Genomic DNA, 16,843 nt, shown 5'->3' with positions numbered 1-16,843 from the left:
AATGCTAGAGCCTAATTTCTGTCCTATGATCCTAAATGGGACCAAAGTTTGGATACATATTTGCATTGAGAATAAACTGTTTTTCAACATGCACTAAGCTGCGTAATTAAAAGGAAATGACATTGTCTGAAATAATTTGGGGGAGGGACAAGTGATGAGACTTTGAAGTGGTTTATTTATATTCATACATAATCTCATGCAAGACCTCTGAGCCATGGAGAAAAGGCTGTGATGTGATGATTACCTTGGGTTCGTTCTGATCCACTAGCTTTAGCAGGATCTTTGTAAAGGTGGGAGGGGTGGGGAACTGCAGAGACAAGAAATAGCAATTTATTCCTAGCACTGCCCTAATTCCTGTAGCACTAATTGTTACCTGTTGCTCTGTGTGAAATTATAGTGTCTCAAACATGAGTAGTGACAGATTGTTCTGCTCAGGGACTTTTCTCTTTTCTTTTCTTTTCTTTTCTTTTCTTTTCTTTTCTTTTCTTTTCTTTTCTTTTCTTTTCTTTTCTTTTCTTTTCTTTTCTTTTCTTTTCTTTTCTTTTCTTTTCTTTTCTTTTCTTCTCTTGCACTGAGCAGAGGATGCTAACATGGCAGAACAGGGAAGTGCTATTAATCAGGAAAATATGTGGGAGAGCCCTTTGCACCTTGGAATTCCCTGGTGTATTTTAATCAGTAATGATTGCACTATAGTCACAAAACACACAACAAAAGGTGTTGTGTGCACTACTCACGTGCTCCCCACATAAGTAAGAACTTCCCTAGACTTTCCCTCATTTAATGTAATAGATGATAGCAGAAAGAGAAGGACAATATCTTGGAAGGCTGAACTTAATGGAAGTTTCATTTTCCACCACAGCAAAAATTTTTTTTTTCAATAATAAGTAATATCAGACTTGTAAGTTTGGCTATTAAATCTTTTCAGCAGGAAATGAAGACATGGGAGAGAAAAACACTGTAAGGTGTGTGTGTGTGTATCAGTAATTTTCTGTTACATGTTATACATAGCTATAGTTTACTTGTATCTGATTTCTGCTCATAGCTGGAAAGGGAAGACAAACATAACAGTATCAAAGGCTGCTAGGAGGTGTTATGAATACTGCTTTGCTCCAGTTAATTGCCTTTCCAGGGTGTGCGCACTTGAGAGAAGGGCTCTTGTGATATTTCTACAATTATTTTCATCCCTTTGGTCTTAGTGACAGTTCTCTTCCCATGGCACTTTCAAGTCCTGTTCTCATGCACTGATTTTCTGAGTGGTCTGGGACAAGTTGTTTGGAGACGGATTTTTAAGGAGTTAGCGCATGTTTACACAATTCTTACAGTAGGGGTGGAAGACATTGGAATATTGTTATCAGTTTCTTTGTGGTTTAGTCTTCTCATCTTGGTTTGGAGTTTGGACTAGTTAACCTTCAAAGGTTACCTTCAAAGGTAACCTTCCAACCCAAACTATTCTATGATTTTATATATGTAAACTTGTCTACCTCCATTTCCCCCCACCTTCATCCCTACCCTTCCTTGTCCTGTGCATTAAACGATCAGTTTGTTTGTATGAGGCTCTGCTTTTTTTGGACAGAACAGCCAATCCCATTCAGAGCAGCCAATCCCATCCTTTAGCAGAGGGATGCTATTCCAGTTAGTTCTACCAGAATATCAATGAAAAAGTAAAACAAAGCCCTGATTTGGGCCCCAAAATGATATAAACACAAGCTCTGAGGCTCAGAATTGATTTTTTTTCAAAGATTTTCAGTTCCATGAAAAGTGTTACAATCACACAATTTGTCCACAATAACAGCTAGGCAAAATTCTATGGCCTTGATTCTTCATAGGACAAGGAAAGATGATTGTTTTTTTGTTTTTTTTTGGTTTTTTTTTTTTACTTTGTTTTTGTTCTTTTTTTTTTTTTTTGCTTTGAAATCTATGAATAAATCAAATTTAGTGATTCTGAAACTATTAACCATAGGATTTGTCAGATTTTTGTGCCTGTGGTGCCAAAAACTGTGTCTTGGCACAGGTAAGTCTGTGAGGCTGAAAAACCTAAATGTTTTCTAGGTGGCAAATCACATCTCCTAGTATGGAGAAAGTGCAGCAAAAGCTCACTCTGTTTCCCTCTAGGCAGAAAGTTCACTTATGGATTATGGGTTAAGCCTCAGGTTGTTTTAAATGCTAATCTCTAAAGAATTTGAAAATGAAATTACTTGCGTGGATGCTAGTGATTCAACATATTGAATGATAGACAGTGACTTACCATTTTAAAATATCACTAGAATCAGCAATTTGAGATGAATTTGCACTGTAAAATAAGATGATCTGAAGCACTTTTCACAACAGAGCAAACTATTTAGTGGCATTTATCAAGACTTTTGGGGCATAACATCACTTCTTGGTGTGCAGTGAAATCTCCTGAAGTTCTAAAGATTAGAACTTGCACCATGTTAGGCAAATATCCTCTTGTGTTCTTATTCATGACCTTCTGTGATACTTTCCACTTCTGGTGGATGCAACATAGCTGTATAATAGCCAACAGAAAACCACTACATTATAGAAGGTGTTTAGATCTTAATGATTCAAATTTTGAGCAAAGCTGTAGATATTTCTACTTTTTACAGATGAAGGAACTTATACAAATACAATCTGTGTAGGTCCTGGTGTTGATCAGGTCAGGAGCTGACCTAAACTAACTTTATGCTGGCCAACATTTGGACCATGCACCTCCAAGAATATTTGCCAAATTAAAGTTTAGATGAAGTTTTGGAAGCAGAATACATTTAATTTGAGTATCTATTGACATACTTCATGCTTTTGTTTCCCTTTCTGTATTTGATAACACTTTGTTGGAGAATCTTGTGTTCTGCAAATATCTGCTTGTCATCACCAGTGACCTGAAATATAGATGAATAATTTCCATGAAAGGGAGGCTGAAAAACACGTTCAGTAAATTGCACAATCAGGATTACACGTGTCTGTAGGATAGAGATAAAACAAATAACAGGAGTCTCCTGTCTCATTGCAGCCAAGGAAAAATGCCTTAAGCAAAGCTACTTGGTGTCATGCATCAAGGTGCACATCAAGGTGTGTGCTTGATTTGCTATTTGTAAGCTAAATGTTAAAAGGATGTTTATGATATTTAGGACATCATGACACTTGTATACTTTAATCAAGGAACCACTGACAGTGATAGCAAGGGTATAGATGCAATGGTAGGAGTGAGATGATTGGTCTGAACAGTCTTTCAGCTGCACTGTAAATGTATTGTATACGTTGATCTCTACAGAAAAAAGAAATCCAGCACAAAATAATAAATTTAGTTAGGAAAAACTAAACGTAGAATTTTGCGTGTATGTTCTGCAGTATTTCACACAGCAAAACACCCATTTTGAACCTTATTATCTGAGGTGTAGGAGCTAGTTAAAAGTGTAAAACTCAACGCTTGCTGCCAAGGAGGTGAGATAGGTAAGGGAATGCTTTGATCATCAAAGTCAGTGACCTTATGGAAGGGCTGTGAATTCTTCCTCCCACATTGTGGTACAAATGGAGCAAGGACAGTAAACTTCTGAAGGTGAGATCAGACAAAGTTTTTCTGGGCTGGTGTTCCTGAATGGGCTGAATTCTCTGAGCTAACACATGGCAGGTGCCTTCAGGTTCCCAACTAGGAAAATCAAAGCACTAAAAAGCTATAGTGAGGTGTTGATTTTAGTTTATTTCACTTTTAACCTTGTAATTGGTTCATTTATCTCTAAAGCAAAGGTTGCTCTGCTGTTACTGATCAGTCTGAAACAGGCCAGCTAGAAAAACTTTAGCTTCCCAGAAATGTAGATCCCAAAAGAAATGGCCTGTGCTGGTACCTGTAGGGACTTTGTGCTCTGGGCTGTTTAGTAATATTTAAGATGGATATGTGTTCCTTCCAAACTGCAGTAGCCAATGTATGGGACACTGTAATTTCCTCCAGCAAGGAGAGATTATCCTCCCCTCCTCCAAGCCAGGCTGTCACACAAAACGACTCCAGACATCACATGAAAATTTCATTTCCAAGTAGTAGTTGCAAAATTAATATGATTTTGCATGATGTTTAAATATTGTCCTAGTGGTCTCAAATCAATTTTCTGCAATTTCTGTAGTCTGACAGTAGTCTATAGAGCAGCTTCACTTTGTATACCAGATGATTATTCTTTCTAGTGAGTGGAGCATCATGTGGATACAGAGGTGGGTTTAGATGATAAATGCCACTCGAGGTGGTTTTTTTTGTGTAGGAAGTCAGTGAAATCATGGAGCTCCGGCTTTTTCAAAGAATTATTAGTATAAAATATTGAACTTGCTTAGTCTGTATAAAATTGAAAGGCAAGCATACTCAGTGTCTGGGAATGGTGAGGCAAACCAAAGGGTTGACACTAGGATTCTCACAAGACTTCGGAGTTACCAGTTCTTCCATCAGTATTCTTATGGAAAATTAATTTGCTGCTTGTAAAAGTTCTCGGGAAAATGCAAAAATGGTTTGAGTTGTGGGTTTGTTCTGGTTTCAGTTTTTGTTTGGGTTTTTGTTTGTTTGTTTTTATTTGCTTGGGTTTTTTTAATTGAAAGGGGGGAAGGGGACAGGGATAGACCAGGGGAGAAGGTGGACATAATATACTCTAAAAATGCTCTGATTCTATCTAAGAGTTACTGATCTACAGCCTTTCACTTCCAAAGGCAATAACTTACTGTGGTGAAAAATAGTAAAGCTTGCTGAGACAGAAAAATTGAAATGAAAGTCTAGGCAGATATTTTGAATTGATGGAGTATAATCAACAGCATTTCTGAATTATTGTCCTGAAGGTTTTCTGCAGGGGTGTCTGAGAGACCCTCTTTGGAAATTTAGTAACTTTGCTTTTAGTGAAACTTTTTAAGCAATTTGTGGCTACATCTCTTCAGGCATCGCTTTTATTTCAGCATATCAGCCAGATTTTTTGGGACAAATGAAAATTTTTCTGCTACTGAACTGACTATTTTTGTTATGTAAAAGGATGAAATCTATAATTTATGGGTTGGTTTGATTTTTTAAATGATTTTTTTATTTTACCTTTTGACACATGACGGGAGTGGAGAGTCTTTTCTCTTGTGGACCTTGAGCCTCTGACATCCTCATTTTCTGTCCTATGCTCAATCCCTCAAAATCTTTAACACAGTGTCAAAGCCAGTGAACCTGTGTGGAGATAGGGAAGGAAATAAGAAAGAAGGAAACAACAGCTTTATGCCTTCTTTCTCTTTGCATCACTGCCATATTAAATGCAGAGAAGAAAAAACATTAAGTTATTATTAACATTAAGCTTTCTTCATGGCAAAGGTATGGAAAGCTGTTATAGAGCTGTGTGGGATAGATTTCTTGTATCATTAGGCACCCATCAGTGTATAGTGCCAGTTCATACTATTCCTGAGCAATTACAACTCCCTCAAGTGCTTCATCAGTGATGTTGGCTCAGAAGGAAGAGCAGGAACCAGGGGGAAGGTAGGGTGCCTGTAGCAACCTGATGGACAGGGATGTCAGAAAGAGCAAGTTGGAGCTCTGTTATTGGTTTTGGGGGAAATAGAGACAATGTGAGATAAAAGTCAGCACAGGAATGCCTGGGCTAATGTGGCATCCAATTTGTTGTACAAACATTTCACTGATCAATTTTGGAGATCAGCCAGCTGGCTGGGGAGAACCTCAGGAATGGCTTCTGTGTCTGAGTTGTTTAGGGAGCCAGGACAAGAGAATGCACAGCCTTAAGATGCTTCCAGTGGGTAACACTATCAATTGCAATATAATAGAGTGGTTTTCCTGGATGGGAAAACTGGCTTTCCATGAGATACTGCATCTAGACTAATAGTGTGCATCACCAGGAGAACTGCTGCTGGAAACGCTGTTGGATACTGTGGTGCAGTGAAGTGAATGAAAGTGGTTAAAGAATATAGGGATGGGAGGAAGAAGAGACCCGGAACAATTATCTCTTACACATCTTGCTTTCACTTCCATAAAGAGAAATTTGTTGAAAGGTGACCATAACTGCTGCGTAAAAGTGGTTGAGATTGAACATGTTGTTCTGCTTCTTGTACCAAACATTAATGGCCAGAAGTATAGATGCCCTTCTCTAAACAGGTCAGAATAGAAAGTTCAATGAATGAGCCTGTAAAGCAGCTAGATTTAAAAACTAAATTTAGACACATAAGGGCATACAGCTTATTGGAAACTTGTTGCCTCAAATCTTTCCAAGCTTGATTGCTCCTTTAGAAGAGGATCCCCATTGACAAAGAACACCATATTTAATTCTTTTTGGGATTGTTGTTTTGTTTTGTTTTGTTTTGAGATAGAATCACTGTCATTTTGGTTCTAAAACTACCAGCAATACTGGAAGTAGTAGCTTCTCATTTTCATAGTTAGGACTTCTTCCTTTTTCCTCCAAAATGTGAATTCTTCTGTAATTACTGTAATTAGTTCTGTAATTTCTGATCTATCTAGAGATAGATCATTAAATGGGACCTGATATTGCATGGCAGTTTATCTTTCTCTGACTTCATTTTTGTTGCTGGATCTTTACCATTTTAGAGTCAATCTGGAAGTCATATTATTTCAGTGAAAATATTCAGTTAACAATACTATTAAAGAATAGTAGATGAGAGTACAGTTCAGAGGCTCAAATATCCTTTATTAGTAGAGAAACTATCCATTTAGACATGTATCCTATTTGATAGAAATACTTGGGCCTTTTCTTGTCAAGAGTATGCATGATTATTATGTAAAGGGAGAGTCTGCAGTATAATGAGAGGTGCTGTTTTTGGCTTTTAGAGAACAAAATGCATTTTTATGAACTCATCTCCCTTCTTTCCTTCAAAATTACATTGTCAAAAATAACTTTAAATATTGGCAGGTGTAACTTAATGGACAGCTCAGACTATTATTAACAACACAGCACAAATGTTTTATATGCAATGATGTCTCACTTCTGAAGAAAAGATCCAACCAAACTTTGGGAACTGTAATTGCCATAAAAAGCAACAAAGGAAAAGTTCACTTTCTGGAGTATATTTTGGAAGTTCTCTCTGTGATTAAGGCTCCCTCTCTGATGCTCTTTGTGCCATGTTCCTAAAGCATCAAGGATTATTAAACAAGTCTTTCAGTCAAAACAGATCAATATACAAAAAATACATAACAGTCTTTCCTTGTGAATATTATTGCAATCCATCAAACATACTATTTGTGCTGGTGCATGTTCCCTGTGTCTGTTATGTGGTGAGTCAAGTAGAGCAAAATGTAATTTGTGGATGCATTGAAGAATGATTATGCTAGCAGTTATTAACTCTTTGAACTAACCTCTAATTATAACCAGAGGAATCCTTGCCAAATGTTTTTTCTTTCTTCTACTATATTTAGTATAACTATTTTTCCCAAACAGGTAGTTGCCTGTTTTATTAATTTTTTCCATGTTGAGCTGATCATGTGTCACACATTTTCCATTTGTTTCTGCCATCTCAGTATTTATCTTTCTTAATATTTCCCGAGAGAAATGGATCAAGTGATTGACATGTTCCCCCCACTCTTCGCCATGCCCTTCTTGCCCTAAACAACTGGGGTACCTTTTTTGCTAGTTTATACATTTCAAAAGCTTGCCTGAGATAGCTTAAACCTTGCAAATCAAATTCTTCATGTGTATTACTGTGTTAATTCATTTTTTGGTTGGTATGTGAGTTGGGGTTTTTTTGTACCCACTCCAAGTTAACCAACATCAAAGCAAAGTGGTTCTGTGTTAAAAGGTCCGCCTGACAGTATAGACTTTTTGACATGTTTTTGCTTTGTGTTGAGGCAGAATTCTGTCATATTCATGGAAAGAAGCTTCTCTAGTACCTCATCTTATCAAAGGAACAGCACATTGCAGTGTCCCCCTGTACCCTTCTCTGGGCACTCACCTCAATTTGCTGAAACCAGGGCACCAGAAGCCTAAAGCACCTTTTGTATGCCTGGATATCAGGTTCAATTTCCTGCAAGGCTCTCATTGCGTGTTGTGCTCATGCATCTTTCATCTACACCTGTCCCAAATAAAGTGTTGCTACCCAGGCAGCACACTGACAGGAAATTTAGTTCCACAGTTGGGTGTTCAAGACTGGATCCTGACATAGTGCCAGCCATGTCACTTTGTCATATCATTAGACTGAAATAGCAGAAAAACCCTCCTACATATTTGCAACATAACCAGATGATTTGGGTGCTCAAAGTCAGTTGCTAATATTAATTACAATAATGATTTCAAGAGCTGTGAGCAACTAAAACACTGATCTTTCTCTGTGGTTGGTTTCCTTGATGTATTCTGCTTTACCCTGATGCTGTGAAGAGAGCACAGCTCCTGCAGGATGTTTTTTATCACTTCACTGGGCCAGATGAGATGTTTAAATGTTGAAAGTCAAGAGGGATTTCTTCCCTGCCTGTGCTCAGCCCTTAAATTTAAAAGTAATTATTTCTATGAAACATGTAACTCAGAGGTGCCTGATTGCCAATTTCTGTGGAAGAACTGAAGAACGACTTCACTACTTGACCTGGGTTTGATTGTCTGGAAAGTGGATCCTTTGCTTGCTTTCTGGCTGGATAGTAACTGTGCTATTTTCTATATATAGCTGGAAAAGCTGGAAGAGTGTTGCCAGAATCAAGTCTTTGGGACAGAGGAAGCTTTTCTTCCCCCCTTTTTGGTCATGCGCCAGTGACTCTGAGGCATTCAAAGGATTCCAGTTTGTGCTACCACGACTTCTGTTCCCCACCACTGCTTCCTGGCCTCAAAGACCTCAGCTCATATCTATCCTGCTCAAAGCTGACTTGTGGCATTAACAGGCTCAGACATGAGCCTTTCCCAGGGAAGGACATAATAAATACTCTGCAGGGTTGGGAGCACTCTCTAAGCCACACTTGTGGGCAGATGTCTCAGCCTTTTTCTCCTCTTGCCACTGACAGGCAAGCTGCTCAGTTAGAGACCCAGTGTCATTCCTGCAAGCAGCCTGGATGTGAGAAAAAGTCTAACTTAGTGGAAGGAGAAGAAATCAGGGTAATGAAATATAGAGTACTTTGGAAGGATCATGTACTTAAAAACCTGTGATCACAGCTATAGCTCACGGGGATATAAATAGCTAACAGAGATTTTGAGAATCCTGGTTCTGGTAGCTCCCACTTCTCTGGGTTGATTAAAAACGTTGATAGCTGAGGTTTCTGTGTCATCCTAGCAAAGATTAAATGCACTTAAGAAAAAACAGCAGAGCTCTAGATCACAGGCAGAACGTGGTAGATACAAACTTTGCTCTGAAATGTTTAATGCATTAATTATGGTGACACTGAAACACTTGTGGCACCTAGAAATGGAAATTTTATTTTGTGATGAAACTTCTAAATTGAAGATGCTCCTTACTGAGTACTTTCAACATCCACTTTGGAGGAACAGCTGTTGGCTTCGGTCAGTACTACAATATTACAATACTTGTAGTATTGGAATCTCTGTGAACCAGAACTGTTTTACAGAATCTCCAAAAGTGAAGAAACTTACTGCGCTTCTAAAGCGTGTACAAGTATACACACTAAGTGAGAATCCAGTGTGATTTTGAACTATTGTTTTTACAGGTGTAAGGGCATCCATAGAAGAATTAGGGTAATAAACTTGCAATGTTTTCTCTATTCATGAAAAAGAAGAAATATTTCAATTTCATAGTGCAAAGTTGGATTCTGTAGTTAATTTGTTAGTGAGATCTTTACTTTCCATTTCCTGTTATTGAAGAAATAAGTAAGTAGAAGGCAACAAGTTTCTTTTTTTCCTGAGGCCTAAGTGAAACAGTGGAGTATTTCAGAGTGGTAGCTAAAATCTAAAAGAGAACATCAAAACTTAACTACACATTCCTGAGGCTTTTGGAAAGCAATATTCCCAGACGTGAAGTTTATAATTGAAAATAAACACTCCACCACTTATGCTTATAATGAGCAGTTTTAGAAGTGTAGATGTGTGCAAGGGAAGGAAGGATATGAAGGATACTTGCCTTGTGGAGGGAGTGTCTATGGTATAGCTGTTTTTGTTTGCATAGTGTTCCCCAAACTGGCTGGAAAGCAGTCAATTCTGGGTTGTGCAGACCTGAGCAGAGGCTATAAAAACCCACCTGCAAAACAGTGGAAATGTACTGAGAGGATGACCCACTTCAATTCCCATTTTTGTTGTGCTGAGAGTACCACCTCTACCCTTTATCTCCGGCTTGGGTGAAGTATCAGGAGCAGTGATTGTGTCAGTTCCAAGCAGCCATGCAGACAAACGTTGGGTCTGCAGAAAGTCTAAGCCCTGGGTTCTAGTGAAAGACTCTGCTGTTCCCACAGGGTGAGACATTTTAAGAACATTGAAAAAATAGGTACACGACTTGGGAACTATTTAACAACACAGTAAACTAGCAGCTACATCTATTGAAAATCCCTTTCTATAATTACAGTCAAAATGGCAAGGTATTGGGTCATACTAAATCATTAATGTTACTGCTGAGTATTAGTATTAGGGGTTGAGTACTTTCAATGTTGAGCATTAAGAGCCAATTTTGACTCTGTTAGACATGAGAAAAAAGATGCATTTCCTTGACTGCCTCACATGCACCAGACTAAAATAAGTCAAAGGCTTCCTCATTTCAGCTGAATGTTCCATCTGTACTGCCACAGTACAGCTCTGTAATCAAAGATTTGTTACTTGGGTCCAAGAGCCTCTTGTCGAACTCTGAGCTGCATAAAGCTGTTCTAGGCCTCAAGAGCCCAGGGACAGTAACAATATGGCTTAGTAATGTAGTTCATGTTTACTCCCAAATATGTTAGTCTGCTGAGAATGGGCAGTGGTTTAAGTTTGTTGGTGATGTGCAGTCCCTCTGAAACAATCCCTTTTCTGTGTATTGCTGTCTCTTCAGAATTCCTTTTCTTCTCTCTATATAATAGAATTTAAATAATTCAGTATACTCAGTATTTGGTTAGATGAGGAGCATTTTATTTAATATTATGAGGAATTTATATTTCTCCTTTTTCAGAAAGAAACTTGAAACTCTAACAATACAACCCATATAAGTAGGAAAAAATTTTCCCCCATAACACAAAAATGAGCATGAGGAATGAGACACATCACCATCACTTTTTCTTGCTCTGTTACTGCTAATACATGAACTTCATCCTCAGGATACAAAGGCCATGAATCTTTTTAAATAAAGGTAGCTCTGTCTGTGTGGGGAACATGTAGAAATCCATGGGGAGCCATGGCCACAGGACACCTCTGTTCTTAACAAAACCTGCTTTTGAAGAAGGATTAAGGTAGAATGAAATATAAATTGCTGGTGTTTTTCTCTGGGATGTTGATACTTAAAAAACACAATGGAATGTGTTCTCTTATTTTTGAAGGCAAAGGAAGTGGGAAAGTGTTTGCCTTTGGGCTTTTCTTATTTTCTTCATTACCCGTTTTAGACAGAGCAGGATATGGGTTTTTTGGTAGTGAGAATGGAAAAAAAAACCCCAAAACAAACCAAGGTGCACTTGAATTTTGAAAGGCCTGGAAGAAATTTCCCGAGGCATTTTATGCAGCAAAAATTCTGTCTGCAGCAAATCTGTCTCCTGTGAAACTGAACTTCCTACCCAAGACTTTCTTCATCCTCTAGGGCATCTAGTGCATTTTTCTTACGCTGTAACAATGCTACCAGCAGTGCTCTGGGTCCTGAGTTACAAGCCCTTAAGGGTCAAGCAATCCTCAGCAGAATGCACCTGGCTATCTGTTGCTTGCCCTCATACAAAAAGTGCCACATCTCTCAGCAGTCACTCAGGTTCACTCACTGGTCACCTCCACAGCTGATCTCCTCCCAACCTCTTCACTTCTTCATTCCCTCCTGACTTCCCACTGTGACTTGACATGCCATCAGTCAAATAATTCCTTGCACCATTAAGCACTTGTCATTTTATGTCTTTCTTATTCAGTTGCTACAGCAAATGAAAAGCTTGGTCTCTGGTTCTTCCTATACATAGTTCCCCCTTTTTGTAGCAAAAGCTTTTTATAACTTTCCTTTTCAATGTTGATCAGTATGGCTGTAAATCCCACATGTTCTTCAGAATTTGTTCAGGTAAGTTCCAGTTAATAGGTTTGTGCTATCAAAAGTTTAATTTTGATGCTATTTTATCACAGAATATATCCATGGAAAAAGGGCAAGCATTTGGATTTCTTATTTTTTTAGTCTCATAGAAAGAAAAAAGAGGTGGGACCCAACCCTGGTGTCAGCTCATGTAATCCTGTGTAAGAGGCACATTGCCCTGTCCCCAGGGATGTGTGTACAGCTTGTCCCCAGCATTTCCCACATCCCTTGACATCCTGGCCAAATGTGGTCATCTTTTGCCCAGGAATGTTTATATATCCCCCCTTCCCTCATCCTCAGCTTGGCTGGCCTGAAAATGTGCCTCAATCACAAGGGATCCCTCATCATCCTGTCATTCCAGAAAATGCTATCTTGGGGGTGGAGGATTATTTTTGAAAGTGGTTTTCCTTTTCAGTATCTGCCTTTGCTCTCTCTCTGTGCCATGCTGGTGATGAACATTTTGAGGAATTCTCAGAGGGAACTTTTAGGAAATGGTTTGTTCTATTTGCAGAAGTCCTTGTTGTTTAAAAGACTTCCACATGCAGTCTTGTTGTCATGTCTCTTTCAATATAATCCCCCTGTGTAAAGAGATTGTTTTCCTTTCTCTCTTCCTCTCTTCTTCTCCCTTCTCCATGGGTTTCCTATTTTAACCCTTGTACATTTGCACTCTTGTACCCTTTCTTCATCCTTCATCCTGCCTCCCATTTTATGTAACTATTGAAATAATTGTAGGTGTTTTAACTATTTAAAACTATTTTATATTCTTAAATTCACTGGTGCATTATCAGTAAGTAGTCAGAGATTAGTGCTGGCAACAAGTACACTGGTACTGTAAAACGAAGACTTACTTTTTGTGCATTTAGTGAGATTTTAGAATATGGATACCTTATGCTGGCGTGATTAAACCTCCACAACTTGTATGTGGAATCCAGAGAGAAAAATACAATTTGTTCAGTTTTTCAGCATTTTGAGATGCAGCAGCAAAGCAAAATTGATTTCTTTCAAAGAAGTCTGTATATGTTATCAAGTATTCTCACTTATCAGAGACAGCAGAAATGGTGATATCTTTATACAGATGTGGAATACCAGATGTTGGAATCAATGGTATTGAGCTTAAGGACACATTTTAGTTTCCAGCTTTGTTCTGGTGGGGTAATAGTAGCAGGAGCCAGGATGTATTGGCATTGGAGGCTAACTTTACCTGCTAGCTAAAATCAGGACTTCAAAGGCCAAATAAAAGAGATTTCTGGTAACAAAGGAACCTGAAAGTCCCTACAGCCCTTGGAGGTGCTGGGTGACTGTTGAACTTTGCCTGGCCTCAGCCTTGCACCCTGCTTGTGTACAAAACAGCTCCTGAACAGGCTGCCATTAACTGAAGGTACCTCTTGTGGTTAGAGCAAAAAGTACCAATTTATATTTGCAGGGATAAAAAGATACATCTTAAACCATGGCATTGTGCAATGGAACAAAAATGCTGGCTTCATCTTTCTGTGCAGTAATGCTTGGATATAAAGTATGCTTCCTTTCCCCATAACTCGCCTACCAGACTGGAACTGAAAATTCCTTTTTCTTACAGCTGCAGCAAAAACAGGCCCAGTTCTTTTATTCTTCATTTTAAACTTAATAAAGATAAAAAGAGGTTTACTTACACTGCAATGTTTGCTTCAGGAGTAACAGGCTGCAATATTTCAGACTCCCAAGGTTGACTATTGTATCCCATGGCTGGACCCAAAAAACTTTTGGATTTTTTCCTTCTCTCTTCCTTCCCCTTCCTTGTTTCTTTGTTTATCTCATTTTCCCCCAGATATCTTGATGGATCTGTTGGTCATCAGCATCCATACCTCACTACATATAAGATGTGTGAGAGGATTCTGGGAAAGTGATGTCTTGTTTTTTAGCATTAGCCTGAAGAGCTTTTCTGCATGAAAGATCTCGTATTTTATTTCTTCTAGCTTCTGTTTCTGGGATACAGTAATTTCAGCATTTAGGATACTAAATGCTCACTTGGAACTTCTGTGACTCCTCTTTCTTTAGGAGACACAATTCTTGCTCTCTTCAGCATTAGGCAATGTACCTTGAGGGGCTCATCCTTCTGTTGTCTGCCTCAAAGGGACTGCACCAAAATGAAACACAGCTTCTTGTAGCCAGAACAAGGAAGAAAAGAGACCTGAATGTCCTCTCTCAGGCTGTTGCTGTCCTGGTGTGGTTTCTAAGGAAGGATACTTTAAGTCATTCTAGGGCTGACTAAAAGGAAATTGGACCTGATCTTCTTTCAGCAAGTAATATAAGAAGAATAATAAAGCAGAAAGTTTGTCATGGAAAGTTACAGATATAAATCTTCCCCTTTAATAACTCTACTCAAACTTACCTGAAAACAGGAGACATGTCTATATATAATTTTAAAAAATATTTTATTCAAGACCTGAGTGGAAGTTATTGTATAATTGTCTCAGTTCCAATTGCAAGATACTTAATTTTCTGAGTTATTGGACTTCTCTATAGGCTGGGTTATCCTATTGTACTGCAGCTGTAGCATCTTCTGGGTTTGATGCACATAGGGTTGTAAAAATCAGGAGTGTGATGCTCTTGGGCAGAGTTCATAAACTTATTTATGATCTATACCTTCACTTTTTTCCTTTGTTTTCATGTCACACTAAAAGAACAAAGCTCAATTATTCTTCAACAGTTTCCCCTTTTTCAAATTGTGTACTTGCTGATGTTTTATATGCTTAACTGTCTTCTAGGAGGAAAATTCTTCCAGTAGTGGAACAGATTCCCTAAGCAGCGGAGAGATTCCACGATGTCGGTCAGAGGGGACTTTGATTGATGTGGATGACCAGGCACCTTCAGACAGCTACAGTATGCCTCTTCTGCTATTTTCTGTACTAAGACTCTCTAACTAAAGTCATTATTTCTGCAAAACTCTGGGTCAGGCAGACTGGGAGGAAGAGTTGAAATCTTTAAACTTACATTAACAAATGCTACTTAGAGTAAGATTACTGGGGGTCAAGGTGGGGAAAAGAAGAGGAAGTTCTTATCCAAACTAGATTCATTTAAGGTTTAAAGAACATGAATGCAGAGTAATTTTGAAGTTAGCTCAATTTAAAAACTGCAGTCTTGGCAAAGTTGATTTAATCTCCTTGCTATTTTAACCCCAAAGCTGAGAAAATTCTGCCCTCCACAATATAGGCATTCTTTTAGCTTCTTGTCCAGTAGCAAGTATAAAAGCAAGCCTGACACTTGTGTAAGTTCTGGAGCAGGAATTTTTTCTTTGCTGGCATGCTGCACCCCAGTAATTGTGCTGTTGCCTTGTGACTCAGGCTCTGACAGAGCTTTCTGCTCATATTTTTCCTGTAGAAACATGCCTTTAGGATGGGGGAAAAAACCCAAACAAAACCCTTATGTTTATTTTGAGATTAATTAATCTATATTTTTAATAAGCAATACTGATCTGACTGTAATAACACGAGAAAAGATTTTTTTTGGGCAGAGACAAAAGAACTTTTCAGTGGGTACTTGAACTGTCTATCCCTTTCTGGTGACCCTGGTCAAGACAAGATCCTTGAGGAAAAGGAGGTTGCCCTGGGCTCAAGCCCCCTGGCAGCTCCCCTGGAAGGCTCTTGGCAAGACAAGGTTAGAGCTTTGTAGATAGGCAGCTGGCAAACAGGTAAATTCCACCTTGCTTCTTCCAAACTGGGAATTTTCTGGAACTGTGGAAAGACTTAATGGTTTTGGCTTTTTGTTACAATTTGAAAAAGGAAACAAAAAGAGAAGTACTAGCATTTTTTTTTTTTTTTCTTTTCATGGCTGTATTCACCGTCATGCTTGCATTTGAGCAATATGGAGTAACCTTGGAAATGGAAAGTACTATGAGAAGTGTAATAATGTAAGCTATAGATATGGTGAAAAAGATAGAAATAATGACTTTTCCCTCCAAAATTTAAACTCTTTGCAAGAATGTATAAAGAAGGGATGGTATACCCTCTACATGTAGGAAAAAAAAAAAAGGCAAAATGAAGTAATAGAAATTCTTAGCATAAAAAGTTGCAGATATTCCATTGCAAGAAGGGTGAGTCACAGCCAACTGTAAACCAGTTTCTCTGAAGTTAATATAAAATGTAAGGATGTCTCTTCCTCAGAAAAAATAGATGTTACTGCTAATAATGAGTATTTTTATTAGAAAACATATGTAAATATCACTTATACACCCATATTTTTCTATTTAAATGCAATCATGGAAAATTAATAGTCACACAAACATTTCTGTCCAAACTTCAAGTTGTACAAGGTCTCATAAAATATATCAATGACTGTTTTCTAATGGAAAGCTAGTATAACCAATTCCACACATGGAGATAAATTGTAAGAGTGCTGTTATCAATTAAATGCACATGCACTAGCATGAAAAGGTATCTGGAATGATGCATTTGTCTGTACAGTCTGCAGTGTTTGAAAAATGGAACTGTAATTGTTTAATCTTTGTGAAGAGACAGACACAAAGGTAAGAAATCCACAGCATTTTGTTAGAGGCAAAGATTAATGGATTAAAGTGAACCTATGGAACTTTATCATACTCAATGCCAATTAATAATTATATGAGTGGATAATGATCAACACCTCAAAGAAGATGCTTTTACATCCTTCAACACTAGTTTGTTATTCAGCACTAATTTGTTAGCACTCTATTAGGAAAGATTCTTTATTAAATCAACATTGACACCATTTAAAAACC

The 16,843-nt window shown here is 38.1% G+C and overlaps 1 protein-coding gene across 1 annotated transcript in view; it reads left to right on the top strand.

Moving 5' to 3' along the window:
- MACC1 (MET transcriptional regulator MACC1) overlaps positions 1-16,843 on the top strand; it is a 37,134-nt gene that overhangs the window by 8,983 nt on the left and 11,308 nt on the right. Inside the window, exon 2 of the mRNA XM_033076356.1 lies at positions 14,856-14,970. Coding sequence (XP_032932247.1) covers positions 14,856-14,970 — 115 coding nt within the window. The remainder of the gene's footprint in view (positions 1-14,855; positions 14,971-16,843) is intronic.

Source organism: Catharus ustulatus, chromosome 1 (genome assembly GCF_009819885.2).
Source record: "Catharus ustulatus isolate bCatUst1 chromosome 1, bCatUst1.pri.v2, whole genome shotgun sequence".
Taxonomy (NCBI): domain Eukaryota; kingdom Metazoa; phylum Chordata; class Aves; order Passeriformes; family Turdidae; genus Catharus; species Catharus ustulatus.
Note: the sequence above shows the minus strand (reverse complement) of the source record. Positions and strands in the feature narration are given on the sequence as shown.